This window comes from Mustela nigripes, chromosome 13 (assembly GCF_022355385.1).
Source record: "Mustela nigripes isolate SB6536 chromosome 13, MUSNIG.SB6536, whole genome shotgun sequence".
In the NCBI taxonomy this organism is placed as follows: Eukaryota; Metazoa; Chordata; class Mammalia; order Carnivora; family Mustelidae; genus Mustela; species Mustela nigripes.
In genome coordinates, this window is record NC_081569.1 from 142,654,863 (window position 1) to 142,671,765 (window position 16,903).

At 51.0% G+C, this 16,903-nt stretch overlaps 1 protein-coding gene across 1 annotated transcript in view; it reads right to left on the bottom strand.

The window, feature by feature from the left end:
- Positions 1-13,720: 13,720 nt before the first annotated feature.
- Positions 13,721-16,903, bottom strand: part of CDC42BPB (CDC42 binding protein kinase beta) — a 95,946-nt gene continuing 92,763 nt past the window's right edge. Inside the window, exon 37 of the mRNA XM_059374046.1 lies at positions 13,721-15,093. Within this exon, the coding sequence (XP_059230029.1) occupies positions 14,962-15,093 (132 nt within the window). The 3' untranslated portion in view covers positions 13,721-14,961. The remainder of the gene's footprint in view (positions 15,094-16,903) is intronic.

Below are 16,903 nucleotides of genomic sequence, written 5' to 3' on the forward strand. Positions count from 1 at the left end.
GCTTTGCCTTTGCTTGAGCTTGGGGAGCCGCCCAGTGCCCTGGTGCGTGCGTCCGCTGGGGAGGGGTCGTTCTGGGTCCTCCCTCCTGCCACCCGCGAAGGGCAGCTCCGGGCGCTACCTAGGGAATGGGTCCACCCGAAAACTGCAGTCTGCAGAGTTGCACCCAGAACAAGAGGGCGCTGCCCCCGGTGCAAGGGGAGGCGGCTGGAGGACGCGAGCGAGGCACTGGTAAGCCTGGCAGTCCGGGCCACCTCATCATCCTGCCACAGGGCCGCCGACCTTGCAAATAAACAGCCAGTCTTTTTTTTTTTTTTTAAGATTTTGTTTACTGACAGCACAAGTGGGCAAAGCGTCAGGCAGAGGGAGAAGGAGAAGCAGGCTCCCCGCTGAGCAGGGAGCCCGGTGCAGGACTCCATCCCAGGACCCTGGGACCCTCACCCGACTCAAAGGCAGACACCTAACAGACTGAGCCACCCAGGCGGCCCCCATTTTTTTTAAAAAAATATTTTATTTACTTGACAGAGAGACACAGCAAGAGAGGGAGCACAAGCAGGAGGAGGGGGAGAGGGAGAAGCAGGCCTCCCGCGGAGCAGGGAGCCTCATGCGGGGCTCGATCCCAGACCCCTGGATCATGACCTGAGTCAAAGGCAGACACCCAACGACTGAGCTACCCAGGTGCCCCGCTTTCTGCCCATTTAAAAAAATTGGATAGTTTTTTTTTAAGATTTTATTTATTTATTTATCAGAGAGGGGGGGGGCGAGCACAGGCAGACAGAGAGGCAGGTAGAGGCAGAGGGGGAAGCAGGCTCCCCTTCGAGCGAGGAGCCGGATGCGGGACTCGATCCCAGAACGCCGGGATCATGACCTGAGCCGAAGGCAGCTGCCCAACCAACTGAGCCACCCAGGCGCCCCCAAAAATGGGGTAGTTTTTTAAATACCGCGTCGCAGGAGTTCTTTATGTATTTTGGATGCTCGTGTCCTACCAGATAGATTCTTTGCGAAGAGCGTCTCCTCCGCAGGGCGCTGCCCTTTCCGTGTCCTGGGTGGCTCCCCTGCGGCGCAGAAGCCGTCTGGCTGGTCGCAGCTCCCTTGGACCATTTTGGCGTCCGGTGCCCTTGCCCGAGGAAGTGGTGCTCAAGCCAGTATCAGAGCGCTCACCGCCTGGGTTTTCTTCTAGGATTTTTCTGGCTTGGGGTGTTACAGTTGAGTGTTCAGCCCCCCTCGAGCTGGCTCTGGAGTGCGGCGCTCTTCGCCAGCAGCTGATTCCCGGCACCGGGTCCTGCAGAGACTGTCCTTTCCCTGCCGTAGGCTCCTGCCTCCTTTGTGCAATGAGACGGCTGTGCAAGTGTGGGGTTTCTTTCTGGGCTCATCGCTCCGTCCCACTGGTCTGGGTGTCTTTCTGTGCCACCAAACTGCATGGATTACTCCAGCTGTGTCGTGTAAATGTGGGCGCAGGATTCGTTTCCTTCGTTTTCAAGTTTGCTTTGGCTATTCGCGGTCTTCTGTGGTTTCTTATAAATACGGGATTATATATTCTAATTCTGTGACATGCCACTAATATTTTGACAGATTTCTTGGACATTTTTTAAAATAATTTTTTTTAGGTTTTATTTATTTATTTGAGATCACAAGCAGGCAGAGAGGCAGGCAGAGACAAGAGAGGGGGAAGCAGGCTCCCCGCTGAGCAGAGAGCTGGATCCCAGGATCCTGAGATCATGACCTTTGCTGGAGGCGGAGGCTTAACCCACTGAGCCACCCAGGCGCCCCTATAATTGGAATTTTTTTAAGATTTTATTTTTTAAAGTAATCTCTATACCCAACATGAGGCTCGAACTCACAACCCAGAGATCAAGAATCAGATGTTCTACCGACTGAGCCAGGTGGGCGCCCCTAGTATTTGGAAGTTGTCCGTTTAGTCCCCTTCACCCGTTTCACCCACCCCACGTCTCCCTCCCCTCTGGCAGACCACCAGTTTGTCCTTTGTATCTGTGAATCTGTTTCTGTTTGCATGTGTGTTCTTTTTTTTTGACTTATAGATTCTAGATATACGTGAAATCCTATAGTATTTGTCTTCCTCTGACTTATTTCTCATGGCATAATACCCTCTAGTTCCATCCATGTTGCAAGTGGCAAGATTTCATTCTTTTTTCTGCCTGAGTAATCGTCCACTGTTTATACACATCGGCTTCATCCATCTGTGGACGCAGATATCCTGGCTATTATAAATAATGCTGCGACACACAGAGGAGCATAGATTTTTTTTTAAAAGAGTTTATTTATTCAACACAGAGACACAGTGAGAGAGGGAACACAGCACAGGGAGTGGCAGAGGGAGAACCAGGCTTGGTTCTCTCTGGACTCTGGGACCACGACCGGGACCACGACCACGACCTGAGCTGAAGGCAGCTCAGTTAACAACTGAGCCACCCAGGTGCCCCGAGGAGCGTAGATCTTTTCAAATTAATATTTTCATTTTCTCTGAGTAAATGCCCAGAAGTGGGATCAGTAGGCTATATGGTATTTCTATTTTTTATTGTTTTGGAAAAGCCTGCCTGCTGTTTTCCACAGTGGCTGTACCAGCTTGCATTTCTACCAACAGTGCCCAGGGGTTCTCTTTTTTCCACATCTACACCAACACTTGTTGTTTCTTGTCTTTTTCATACTAGCCATTCTGATAGGTAGGGAGTGATGATCTCACTGTGGTTCGGATCAGCATTTCCCGGATGCTTAGTGGTGTTGAGCATCTCTTCATATATCTCTTGGCCATCTGTATGTCTTTATGGGAAAATGTTTACTTAGGTCCTCTGCCCATTTTTTAATTGGATTGTATGTATGTATACATACATATTGTATATGAGTATTGTATATGTGTATATTGTGTGTGGATATACACGCAAACGTATACAGACACGTACGTGCACACACACACTGAGTTGTAGGAGAGCTTTATGTATTTTGGATGTTAGTCCTTTATCAGATCTATTTGCAAATAGCCTCTCCCATATAGTAGTTGCCTTTGCGTTTTGTTGCTGGTTTACTTTGCTGTGCAAAAACTTTTTAGTTTGATGTAGTGTCAAATGTCCATTTTTGCTCTTGTTTCTGTTGCTTGGGAAGAGATCCAGAAAAATATTACCAAGAGTGATGTCCAAGAGTTTACTGCCCATTTTCTTCTTGGATTCCTATGGTCTTAGGTCTCACATTTAGGTCTCTAATCCATTTTGAGTTCAATTTTGTGTATGGTGTAAAGTGTTCTAGTTTCGTTCTTTTGCATGTTGCTTTCCAGATGTCCCAGCACAGTATTTCCCTATTGTATATTCCTGCCTCCTTGGTCATAGATTAATTGACCACATGCACACGGGCTGAGTTTGGGTCTTGTGATCACATTCCATCAGTCTGTCGGGGTTTGTTTTGTTTTTGTTTTGTTGGCAGGACCATTCTGTTTTGGTTACTACAGCTCTGTGATAATAGTTTGAAATCTGGAATTTTGATACATCCAGCTTATTCTTTCTCAAGATTACTCTGGCTAGTTGGGGTCTTGTGGTTCCGTACAAATTTTGGGATTATCTGTTCTAGTTCTCTGAAAATACTTTTGGTTTTTTGATAGGGATGATTGCACTGATTCTGTAGACTGCTTTGGGTAATGTGGACATTCTAACAATAGAATTTTTTCCAATCCACAGGCATGGTGTATCTTTCCATTTATTTGTGTTGTCTTCAGTTTGATTTTTAATGTTGTATTGTTTTCAGAGTACAGTTATTTCACCTCTTTGGTTAAATGTCTTCCTGGCTATTTTATTCTTCAATTTTGAATGGGGTTGTTTTCTTAATTTCTCTTTCTACTAGCTTGTTATTAGCATATAAAAACAGATTTCTTTTTTTTTTTTTTTTTAATTTGTCAGAGAGAGAGAGGGAGAGAGAGCGAGCAAAGGCAGACAGAGAGGCAGGCAGAGGCAGAGGGAGAAGCAGGCTCCCTGCGGAGCAAGGAGCCCGATGTGGGACTCGATCCCAGGGCGCTGGGATCATGACCTGAGCCGAAGGCAGCCGCTTAACCAACTGAGCCACCCTGGCGTCCCTAAAAACAGATTTCTTTATATTAATTGTGTATCCTGCAACTTGACTGACTTCATCCTGCAACTTGACGGAATTTATTCTAATAATATTTTGGGTGGAGTCTTTACAGTTTCTGTATATATTACACGTTTTCTCTCTATACTCTTGTGTCCTCTAATAACATAGTGATCTTTCATTTCCTTATCATTTTGGATGCTCTTTATTCCCTTTTCTTGTTTGATTGCTGTGTCTAGGGCTTCCAGTACTATGTTGAATAGAAGTGGTGAGTTGATATTTTTGTTTTGAGCTTTTCATCAGTTTTATGTTAGATGTGGGTTTTTCAGATAAAGCCTTTATTAGGTTAAGGAACATTCCTTCTATTACCTACTTCGTTGAGAGTTTTAGCCTGAATAGATGTTGAATTTTGTCAAATGCTTTCACTGCATCTATTGAGATGATCGTATGACTTTTATCCTTAATTCTGTTACTACGGTATAGCGCATCGATTGTGTAGATTTTGAATCCTCTTTGCATCCCTGGTATAAATCCTACTTGATTGTGGTGAATGATCCTTTTGATGTATCATTGAACTCAGTTTGCTGATATTTTGTCAAGGATTTTTGTATCTATGTTCATGAGAGTTGTCGACCTGTAATTTTGCTTTATTTGTAATATCTTTGTCTGGTTTGGTATCAGGGCAATGCTGGCTATTTTTTTGGAACAGTTTGAGAAAAATAGGCATTAGCTCTTTCACGTGTTTGGTGGCATTCGTCTCTGAAGCCATCTGGTCCTAGACTTTGTTTGGGGAATTTTTACTGTTACTATGAATTCAATTTCATTACTTAGTAATCAGTCTGTTCAGATTTTCTCTTTCTTCCTGATTCAGTCTTAGAAGATTGTATGTTTCTAGGAATTTATCCATTTCTTCTAGATTGTTCAGTTTGTTGGCGTGTAACTTTTCATGGTGGTCTCCTGTAATTCTTTATAGTTCTGTGGTGATGGTTGTAACTTCCTTCATTTGCAATTATATTTATTTGTTATCTTTTTTTTCCTTGATGAGTTGTGCTAATAGCTGATCAATTCTGTTTTTTCAAAGAACCAGCTCTTAGTTTCATTAATCTTTTCCATTGTTTAAACCTCTATTTCGTTAATTTTTCCTCTGATGTTTATTATTTCCTTTCTTCTACGACCTTTGGGCTTAGTTTGTTCTTTTTCCAGTGCCTGTAAGTGTGCAGGTACAGTGTCCCCCTCTCTGGAGGTAGGCCAGCAGTGCTAGAAACTTAACCTGTTAGAGCTGCTTTTGTTCTTCCCTGTAGATTTGGAGCTTTGTGTCTTCATTTTCATTTTTCTTCAAAGCATTTTAAAATTTCCTCCGATTTCTTCATTGACCTATTGGTTGTTCAATAGCACATCGTTTAATCTCCACATATTTTTAAGTTTTCTTGTTACTGATTTCTAGTTTCCTACCATTGTGGTTAGAAAAGATGCTTGGTATGATTTTAACCTTAAATGTATCGAGACTTGTTTTGTGGGCTACCATGTGGTCTATTCTGGGGGACAGGCCATGTGCACTTGAAAAATGTGTATCCTGCTGTTTTTGGATGGAATGTTCTGTATATATCTGTTAAGTCCATCTGGTCTAATGTGAGACTGCAGGTTAATGTCTCCTTATTGATTTTCTGTCTGGATGATCTATCCATTGATGTAAGTCAGGTGTTAAAGTGCCCTACTCTTGGGGTGCCTGGGTGGCTCAGTGGGTTAAAGCCTCTGCCTTCGGCTCAGGTCACGATCCCAGGGTATTGGGATCGAACCCCGCATTGGGCTGTCTGCTCCACGGAGAGCCTGCTTCCTCCTCTCTCTCTGCCTGCCTCTCTGCCTACTTGTGATCTCTGTCTGTCAAATAAATAAATAAAATCTTAAAAAAAAAATCTTAAAAAGTGCCCTACTCTTATATTGCTGTCAATTTCAGCCTTTGTGTGTGTTAATATTAACTTCATGCTTTTAGGTGCTCCTGTGTTGGGTGCATAAATATTTACAAGCACTTTTCCCATCTGCTGGGTGGAACCCTTTGTCTGATGGAATATTGTCACCCCAGCTGTTTGTTCCTGTTTGGATGCAGGGTCTTTTTCTATCCTTTCCCTTTCAGTCTGTGTCTGTCTTAAGTCTGAAATGAGTTTCTTGTAGACAGCATTTGGGTGGGTCCTGTTTTTTGTTTTTTTTTTTAATCCTTTCTGCTTCCCCATGGATTTTGATTGGAGCATTTACACTTAAAGTAATTATTGATAGGTATGTACTTCCTGCCATTTTGTTAATTGTTTCCTGGTTGTTTTTGTAGTTCTTCTCTGGCTCTCTTCCCTTGTGATTTGATGATTTTCTTTAGTGTTTAGATTCATTTCTATGTTTTGTATATCTGTTATTTATTTATTTTTATTTATTACTTATTTACATCTACTTCTGTATATATATTATAGGTTCTTTGATCTGGGATTACATGAGGCTCATATTTAACAATCTGTGTCTATGGCATTCTGTTTTAAGTAGGTGGTTGTTTAGGTTCAAATCCATTCTCAAAGCACTACATTTAATCTCTTCTACCGTTTTATGTTTTTGACGTCTTTTTATTTAGTGCATACCTTAAGTGATTATTGCAGAATTTAGTTGACTTTACTACCTTTTTTCTTAACCCTCATACTGACTTTTTAAAAGTTTTATTTATTTGAATAATCTCTACACCCAACATGGGGCTTGAACTCGTAACTAAGACTCACATGCTCTATGGAATGAGCCAACCAGCTGCTCCTGAATGCCTTTCATTTTGCTTTTCTGGGAAACTCTTTATCTCTCCTTCAATCCTGAATGTTAACTTTGTCAGAGAGTATCCCTGGTTATGTTTTTTTCTTTCAGCACTTTGAGTATATCATGGCACTGACTCTGGCCAGCAAAGTTTCTGATTAAAATCAACGGATAGTCTTAAAGGAGTTCCTTCATACATAACTAGTTGCTTTTGTTTTTTATGCTTCGTATTCTCTGTATCTTAAATTTTTGACATTTTAATTATAATATGCCTTGGTGTGGATCTCTTTGGATTCATCTTCTTTGGAGCTCTATATGCTTCTTGGATCTTGGTCTGTTTCCTTCCCCAGGTTAAGTTATTATTTCTTGAAATAAGTTTTCTGCCCCTTTCTCTCTCTTCTTCTGTGATCTCTGTAATATGAATGTTAGTATACAGTATACTGGATGTTGTCCCAGAGGTTCCTTAAACTCTTATTTCTTTTCATTCTTTTTTCTTTTTGTTCTTCATTTTGGGTGATTTCCACTACCTTGTCTTTCTCATCTCTGATTCATTCTTCTGTATCCTCAAATCTGTTGCTAATTCCCTCTAGTGTATCTTCCATTTCTGTTTTCATATTCTTAAATTCTGACTGGCACTTTCTCATATTTTCTATCTCTCTTTTTAAAAGATCTTCTTTATTTCGGATACAGAAAGGGAGAGAGGGTGTGTGAGCACAAGCATGAGAGAGGGGAAGGGCAGAGGGAGAAGCAGACGCCTCACTGAGCAGGGGGCCTGACGTGGGGCTTGATCCCAAGAGCTGGGATCATGATCTGAGCCGAGGCAGACACTTAATCAACTGAGCCACCCAGGCGCCCCATATTTTCTATCTCTTGGTTGAAGTCTGCACTCTTGTTTCATTTAGTTATTTTTCTCAGGTTTTGTCTTATTATTTTGTCTGAAACATTCTCCTATGTCTGTTCACTTTGCCTGACTCTGTTTCTGTGTATTAGGTAGTTCAGTGACTTCTCCCAGTGTTCAAGGTTTATGTAGGAAATGTCCTGTGTGGCCGAGAAGTGCAGTCCCTCCTGGCCACCAGTGCCAACGGCTCCAGGGGTGTCCCTTACATGGATGGCATGTACCCTTGTGTTGTTGTGGAGCTGTGACTGCTGTGGGTGTGCCCATGGGCGGGGGTGACACCTGGTCTGGCTGGCCGGGCCTCCCTGCTGTGACTGCCGTGGTTCACTGGCAGCCTGGGTTATACACCCTGTTGTTAACCATCTAGAGGGAGAATTTTATTTTTTAAGAGATTTTATTTATTTGACAGAGAGGCACAGTGAGAGAGGGAACACAAGCAGGGGAAATGGGAGAGGGAGAAGCAGGCTTCCCACTGAGCAGGGAGCCCGATGTGGGGCTCCATTCCAGGACTCTGGGATCATGACCTGAGCCAAAGGCAGAGGCTTAACTGACTGAGCCACCCAGGCGCCCCTAGAGGGAGGATTTCAAAATGGCACTTGCCATCACTGGAGTCTACATAGAATGGGCTAGGAAAATGGCTGCTCCCAGTGTCTCCGTCCTGGGGAGATGCCCAGCTATTTCTGCTCTCTCTGGCAGGTCCTCCAAGATTTTATTTTTATTTTATTCTAATTTTTTAAATTCTAATTTTTAATGAAAACATTAATTATGCCTATGGTACGTACATGTTTTATATGGTATTTTCGTACTGGTTTCTGAGTCAAAGCTAGTCTGTGCATTAACCCTTTAAGGGCAGGCTTTCCTTTTCCTATAGTTCCACTGTTTTCTTGGACAGGACTCCCTGGTAGTTTGGGAACCCAGGTGTTTTGTGAGCTCCTCTGGATCTGGGCTGCCTGATGTGGAGCTCAAACCTCTCTCTCCTCAGGGAGAACGTCTGTACCTGGGAGATCTCTCCACTGTGGAGTACTGCCTCTGTGGGAGTGTGTGTTTCCGTAGGCTGTGTTTCTGCCTTTTCTACCGCTCTCCTTGCTGTGCCTTGTTGTGGAGGCTCTGTTCACCCAGGGTCTGGGTCCCCATTACTGGGGATTATTCCACATACAGTTGTAGATTGTTGTGTTCGTGGGATGAGGTGAGCTCAGGACAGTACTATGCTGCCATCTTGAACTTTCTTCTTTCGATATTTGTCATTTGGACCCTTCAAACAGGACCTTCATTTAACCACAAGAAACCTGCCTTGGTTGGAGGCGTTTCCTGTAAGTTATCAGAGTCAGAGGTGTCCTATCTGCAGTGAGGAGGGGTGTTGTCCAAGGGGGAGGGAGCAGGGTGTCCGGGAGAAGGTGACTGCAGTGAGGAGTTCTGGGAGGAGTGGTTAGGAAGAAGATTTCATAGGACTGGGATGATGGGCCGGAAGGTGGTGGGTGTTCAGGAGAGCCTCTACACAGGGCATGGGGATGGCTATGGGGGTCCCGGCACTGTCTCCTGGCTGCCCTTAGCCAAAGGCGTGGTGGCGGGAATGGCTCATTTTGGGGTGGTACTTGAAGGCCCTTCCTCCTTACATATTAAAAAGAAAAATGGGAGCTAATAATTAGGATGTCCAAGGGCAGGAGGCATCATTAAGCTTTTCTTTAAGGTCTCAAAGGTTACGTCATCTTGATTTTTCCTAAATAATAGGGTCAGATTTGTTGATTTCTTTAGAAAACATACAAAGTTTGGTCCTAAGAGAGAAAGTTCAAAATCCAATTCCACAGCAAGCCAGTCTGAGAAAAGCTTGTAATTGGTGCTTGGTTTTAGGTTTGGGATGTGCAGGATACTACAAAAGCACATGAGCTTCTACATGAGTCGTTGTTCCAAGACCAGTGCCGTAAATACTGAATCTGAGTTTGAGCAAACTGCCATTTTTTCTGGAAGACTTTCTGTTCTTTTAAGGCTAACGGTTTCAACAGGAGGCTGCTGTCCTCTTCCTGTGGGGAGACTTGGGAAAGGGGGCAGAGAAGCAAGTGCTGGACGCATGGTACCAGTGGGAAGCCTCCAGAAAACCTTGTGTCACTGTCCTTTTGTAAGGTGCGTGAGCCCCCGGGATGTGACTGCCTGAGGGTCCTGCCGTCCTGCCCAGGGAAGCAGGGATCCCTGCTGGCCACCGCCACAGAAATGCTGACACAGGCACTGGGTGTGCTCATTATGGCCAGACCCCGGCTGTCGGTTGAGATGGAGACAGACAAGGACAGGGTGCTGAGGGTCACAATGTTATTTTATGGCTTGGAGCTCCCAGACGAACCTCCCTGCTCAGCGGCTGGGTTTTCTCACAGGTAGGATCAGGGTGTTGCAGGAGCTAGTGCAGGGGCAGTGAGGCCAGGGGCCTCTGGCCTTCTGTTATCTTGGTGCCGTGCAGGGTCTATTTATAGGGTATTGGTTTGTTCTGGGGAGAGGCTTTGCAGGGTCTGTGTGGATCTCAGTGGGAGGTGTGCTATGGATTCTGTGGGGGTCCATTGAGGGTTTTGCTCATAATGGGCTGGTAGTTGATCCAAGTGGCCTTGGACTTGGTGGCAGGGACGGGGGAGACACAGCAAGGACATGAAAGGGTCACATGACCCACCTAGTTGGCTATCTGGTTTGCTGCTGTCAAACTCCAGAATTGCTTTCTCTTTCGGGAGAAATTCCAGCAATTTCTTGAAGAAATTTGGGCCCGGTAAGGGAATGGGGCCAAGGAACTAAGAAGAAAGTGTGAGTATCTCCTAGGGGCCCAAGCAAGAGAGAAGAGGTTCACGACAGGACCTTGTTGAGGTTTGCTAGGGACCCCCATTATCTGAACGGATGTGGCTCTCCGAGGTGGGGCTCTTGGTGGTAGTGGGGCTGAGCACTGAGTGTCGCTGTCATGTCAGAAGGGACAGAGACTCATTCCCAGTGTGCAGGGTGGTAGAGAGGGACAGGAAGAGCCTCTGTAGTTCCTCGGAGCCCTGGCACAAGGGGTGGGAGGGACTGGAAAAGCCCGGACGGAGGGCCGAAGCGGGCTGGGGCTCTTCTTCCATGTCCAACAGTCTTTTGTCCAGTGGCCTGGCCTCTTACAGTAATGGTGAAGGTCAGGAGGGTTTCGGTTCTGTTTAGGGGCCTCCCTATGTCAGAGTTGGAAATTATGGGTCTTAGAAGTCCTGGTTTTATTTGAGGCGTCCAGGGCACAGGTGAGTGGGCTTGCTACATCAACTAGATCCACAGTGGACAAGTTTCCCATTTCGTCCTGGTCCTTTTAACTGAAACATCCGTCCAGTAACCAACACGGAGCTCAAGGCCACCTGGCCCGGTGCGCGTCCAGGGCAGACGAAGCAATCTGCAGGCGTCAGAGCGGCCGGAGCAGGCTCACAGGTGTTCAGCGTCAAGCCTGGACTTGGAGCAACCGGCGGGCTTGGGAGCAGCTTCAGTAATTGTTCTGCAAGTTGTCTAGGGATTTCCCAGGCTTCCTGGTCTGGCCCTTGAATCCCTTCCAGGATCTTGCCGTGGGCCCGACCCTCCCCTGTCGGGAGCGACCCGCGTCCGAGGGCCGGGGTTCGGAAGACTGAGCGACCCTGTTCCGAGCGCGCGCGAGTCTGCGAGGATCCCGAGTCCTTTCTCCGCTTTGGCTCCAGGAACGCGAGAGACTCGGGGCTTAGCTTTCAAGGGGCAGGTTCTGACGGGGGTGGGGGGCGCTGGGGCAGAGAGCGCATTCCGGGGGCACTGGGACGAGGGGCCGGGGATGGCCCTGGAGGCAGGCGAGGCGGCTGGGAGGGGACACGGAGGCCGCGCCGCCGTCTCCCACCGCGGCCGACGGAGGACCGGGTCCGGCCGGCGCTGGGCGCGCTGGTGCTCCGGGGTTCTTCCCCGCGCGCTGTGTAAATCCGGAGCCACCGTCTGCCCCTCCGATTCTGAGACGGCGACTCCGGGGAGACGGAGGTTTCCCGAGTGACCACTGCGGCTCTCAACGGTCTCTGCTCGTCTGCCTCTGAAGCACCCGCCTGAGGGGCAGTCGCGGGTCCCAACAGGCGCTGGGGGCTCCGGGAGGCGCGGCCGGAGGCCTGCACCCGCCGCCCGCCGCGGGCCCACCCCGGGCCGGGGGATCCCTGCTCCCCAGCCGCACAGGCCGCGGCGGGGCGGGGCGGGGGGGTCTTCTCCGGAGCCCGCACGCGACACCACGTGCGGGGACCTGGCCAAGGGACGGGTTTCTTCTGGGCCGGCGCGGGAAGGGCATGGCGGGCTGTTCGGACCCGGCCAACGCACGGGGAGGCGCGTCTGGAGCCCCGAGGAGAGGAGCAGGATGGCCGCGGAAGGAGGGACATGGGAGAGGCGGCCTGGACGCCAAGTCCGGGGTGGGGACGGGCGGGAACTCAGGGTGTGCCGGTCGGGTCGCTGGCCGGCTGTTCCAGAACCGCCTCCGCGGCCTCAGGCTTCTTGAGGAGGGACGAGACCAGGCGCGCGGGGGCTGCCGGGGGCCCTGGGACCGTCCCCTCTGCGCTGGTTCCCACCGCCCAGGCTGGAGCTGAGCACCTGCGCGCTGCCGCAAAGACCCGGATGCTGCTGTCTCTAGCCAGACACAGACACAGACACAGACACACACCCACACCCACCCACCCCCGGGGCCCACGGGGTGTCCTGGGCGGGGGCAGGTAGAGCCTCTGGCGTCCATCGCTGTCAAGCCCGGTGCTTGCGGGGAGGGCGGCGTGGGTGTCCTGGTGGCAGCAGCGAGAAGGCGAGTCACACGGCGTGTGTGACAGCGGCCGGTCTGCGACCCCCGCCAGCACCCCCCCACACCCAGGGCTGGAACCCCGAGGGCGTCTGGGGCGTGCCGGCTGCCGGCCTCCGTGGGCAGCAACTGAGCACGGTGGGGACCCGTCACTCTGGGGCCCGTGTGGCACTCGGCGGTGTGAACCCCACCTGCTTCTGCGCCACCCGCTCTGCCGCTGCCGAAGGACACGCCGGCGCCCGCTGCTGGGATCTGCCGCCCGCAACGGGGACCCTTGGCGATCACATGCTGGTCCCACGTGGCGCCGTTTCCAGCTGGTGGCTTTCACCTGGGTCTCTGAAAGGCTCCACCTGTGCCTGGCATGGTCCCTGCTGCCCGGACACTCCGGTCCTTTCAAGGACAGCAGAGAGGACGGCCACCCGTGCCCTGTGTCAGCGGTGGTGGGCCGTGCAAAGCAAGGGGAGCAGATGGGAAGGCAGAGCCAGCGGCCCAGGGGCTGGTCCCTGAACATCCGGTCGCAGGGTGGGCGAGCTGCTCTCTGGACTTTGTTGTGGCCTCACAGCCCCGCTGCAGGCAAGGCTGTACCAAGAACACGGGAGCTCTCAGAACGACTACAACCCAACCCACTGCATTGGGTCATTGGGGGGACGGCTGCCCACTGCCGCCAGAGTTCTGCAGTGTCGGGGTAACTCCAACCTGCCCGAGCCCATCCTCTAGGGCCGCTGAGGGGCCAGCGTGCTTGTGTGTGGCCGGGGTCCCCCTGCTGCTCCAGGTGGCCCCACAGACTGGAGCCTCTCCCGCGCAACTGCGCTTGCCGGACTCTTGCTCTGCCTTGCAGTGTCTCACCGATGCCCCCACCCCCCGCCCTGCCCCTGGCCCCGGCAGCTTCTACTTCTCTCAGGCTGAAACTCTAACCCAATTCTGGTGTCTGGCTGCCGCGAGACCCGGCAGGAGCACCTAACCAGGGGACCCCTTTCTCCCCGCAGTGGCCAAGCCCGTCCCTGCCTCCCATGTCCAGGTGCCCCCCCACCAGGAGCCCCATCACAGCCCTGGAGGGCCAGAGTCCCACTGGAAACCAGCGTCTGCCACATGCAGACAGGTGCCTTTGCAGGACCCCGCAGAGCCAATGAGGAAGAACAGCATCTGCAGGCGGGTTTCCGGCACCGGGTCCCTGGGACACAAGCCGGGAGACGAGTCATCACACTCAGACAAGCCACTGAGAACTTTAAAACTGCTGTCTTCTGCTTTATTGGCAGCTAAATTGTTCAAAAATGTTCTCACGATTCAATAATTACAAAGACTCAGACTTACATTAAAAAAGTAAAAACCAGAACCCCCAGCAGGTGCCAGACCCAGCAGAAGGCCCAGGGGGTGGTGGACAGCAGGTGCTGGGTGTGCGACACACACAGGCAGGCCGTGGTGCCCACATCACTCAGTGCCGACTCAAGGGAAGTGCACATCTTCCACAGCATCGCCAGAACGCGGACCAGCGGGAGAGCAGGGCAGAGCCAGTCCTGGGCCAGAGACCAGCGCCGCCGGCTGGCCAGTTAATCTAAGCCTTTCACAGGACAGGGCACAAACCTGATTACTCAACACAGCAGCAAGGAAGGGGGAGAGTAAATCCACGGGCAAAGCCAATGTGCAGGAGTGTCGGGCGAGTCTATGTGATGCATACGGGCACTAACCACAGGGCTCCATGCAGGGGCAGGGCGGCGGGGCGGGGGGTGTCCAGCGCCCGCAGCGGGGCTCCGGGGGCGCTGGCCTCCTCTTGCCCAGTGGCAGCTCGCCACGCCCACCTTCACAGTGAGGCAGCAGCCGTGCGAGCGCAGGGACTTCACAGTAGTGAGACAGGTGACACTTGACAGCTGTGACCAGGAGTGGACTCACACACACCCACACACACACACACACACACACACACGGGGCCCAGGGCAGGGGTGGCTCCGGGGGCCTCTGGCCATGGCTACACGGTCGGCAGAAGTTCTGCGGCTGACTGTAATGGCTAAGCGAAGACGAAGGCCACCGACTGACCTCCGCTTTCCTGTCTTCAAGATTCTAGGGACACGGGGACTGAAACACAATTTCCTACGATTCTCTAAGGTCCTAGGGGGCAGGGAACAGGCTCGTCACGGAGGCTGCGCGGGGCCTGCCGGCTCACCACGCGGGAGGCCGGCATCCGCAGCTGGTTCCGGGCGGGGGAGGCGAGGTGCTGGTCCTTCCTGTGCAAACGGAATGGTGCTGTCCCACCGTGGTGCGGGTCAGTGGGTCGGGCCCACCACCAACAACCATGTGGCAGAAAACTGATCATTATTATAATAAAGATTTTTCTTTATCTCCATATCTACATATTGAGTCTATGTTTCCTTGAACAACACTGGAGGGTCAGCTCAGTCTTGGCACTGGCACCGGAGGCCACCCACCCCAGCTCCCTGGCCCCATGGTGGCGAGGCCGGTGGCTTCAGGCGTCGTAGGCTGGCTGCTCCAGGCCTTCGAGGGGGAGCTGGCTCCTGTGCGGGGAGTTGGGGCTTGGGGGGCCGCTGGGGTTGGAGCTGTTCGATGGAGTCGAGTGTTTGGTCGAGTCGGAGTCAGGCTGTTAACACAGGAGGGGGAGAGCATAAGGACGACCGCCCCGGGCTGCGGAGGCGCAGCCCTCCAGACACGGGCACCGGCCGGGGAAAGTCGGTCCCGCTGCTGCCTCCAGTCTGGTTACGACAACACTCGACGAGCACGTCACAGCGTCCTTCAGTGCACCAGTGAAGCGATCGCAAACCAAAGCCCAACCTGAAACCCACAAATAACTCAGCAATTACAGTTCCAAAGAGGAATGAGCAACTCTACGGCGAAGAAACCAGACAGACCGAAGCGAGAGAAGGCGCTCTTTCATGACAAACTTTCTCAGCGCGCTCAAAGGCCCACAGCTCGCTTCACACTGAGTGGCGAAGTCACAACTTTCCCACTAGCACGAGGCACAAACGAGATGCCCGCTCTCACCAGCGCTGTTCAACTCCAGCATAAACTTAAGCAAAGAGGTGAGACATCTGACCACTGAAAGTAGAGAACACTGCGGCAGAAAGACGGCCTGAGCCATCTCATGTCCGGGGAAGGAAGACTGAGCATTGCGAGGATGGCAGCACGCCCCCAGAACAATCCACAGCCTCAGCGCCGTCCCTACTGAAATTCTGACAGCTTTTTCCAGAAATGGGAAAAATTCATGTCCTCAAATTCATATGGAATTGCAAGGGGCCCAGAGCAGCCAAAACAATCCTCTGAAAAAACTGAGAGGAACTACACTTCCCAAACTTACTCCTCCAAATGCATTAAGAAGCAACAGTACCCCAAACGGTGTGGTGTTGCATCGGCACAGAGAGCAGCAGAACAGAACCGAGTCCAGAAATAAATCTGTGTTACCACGGTCCACTGGCTTTTGGCAAGGGCACCACGGCACCTCGACGAGGGAAGGTGGCACCGGATCTCCACCTCACGACGTAAGGGAAACGCACTCCCAGTAGATCAATGACCGGAATATGAAGGCTAAAACCGTAACACCCAGAAGAAAACAAGAATAAATCTCCATGACTTAATTCTTAGTTATAACCTCAAGAGCACAACCAACAGAAGAGAAGCGGTTGGGTATCGCCCGACTGAGAAGCATCGGAGAACAGGATCAAGGTGAGAGGCCGACCCACAGGAAGGAGAAAACACCTGCACCTCACGTCAGGGCCAAGTGTCCCGAGAACACAACGTGCTGTTCAACCCCGTAACAAAAGACAACTCAATTTACAAAAACGGGTAAACAGCTAGATGTTTCTCCGAAGGTACAGAAGCTGCCAGCAGGCGCAGGAGAACAAGGCTGGACATCAGCGGTCACTAGGGAGATGCGGATCAAACCACAATGAGGTTGGTGACTTCACACCCACCAGGATGGCGATTAGAAAAAGAAGAAAAGGAAAGGAAGGGAAAGCGCGGACAAGGACGCGGAGAAACCGTCCCCTCCACACTCTGCTGGCAGGAGTGTGAAATGGCTCCGCTGTCGTGGGAAACACTGACGGCTCGGCGGAAAGTGAACCGTCCCCCGCGGCTGGGTGCGCAGACATGAGGCGGCGCCCGCACGACGGCGGGTCCGCACGTGGTCTTCTCCGCGCTACTCGCAGCAGCCAGAGCTGGGTCCAGCCCACGTGTCCACCCGGGGACAAGGAGGATGTAAATGGGGGACACCGGACGCCTGCTGCAAGGTCAGTGAACCTTGAGGCCTTTACGCCAAGTGAAGGAGGCCAGACTCAGAAGGCGGCGCAGGTGTCCGCGACGGGCACACCGCAGAGCCAGAACAGAGATGTGTCACTGCCATGGGCAGCAGGAGGGACGAATGGGAGAAGACGCTGGGTTGGGGTGCGGTGGGTTTT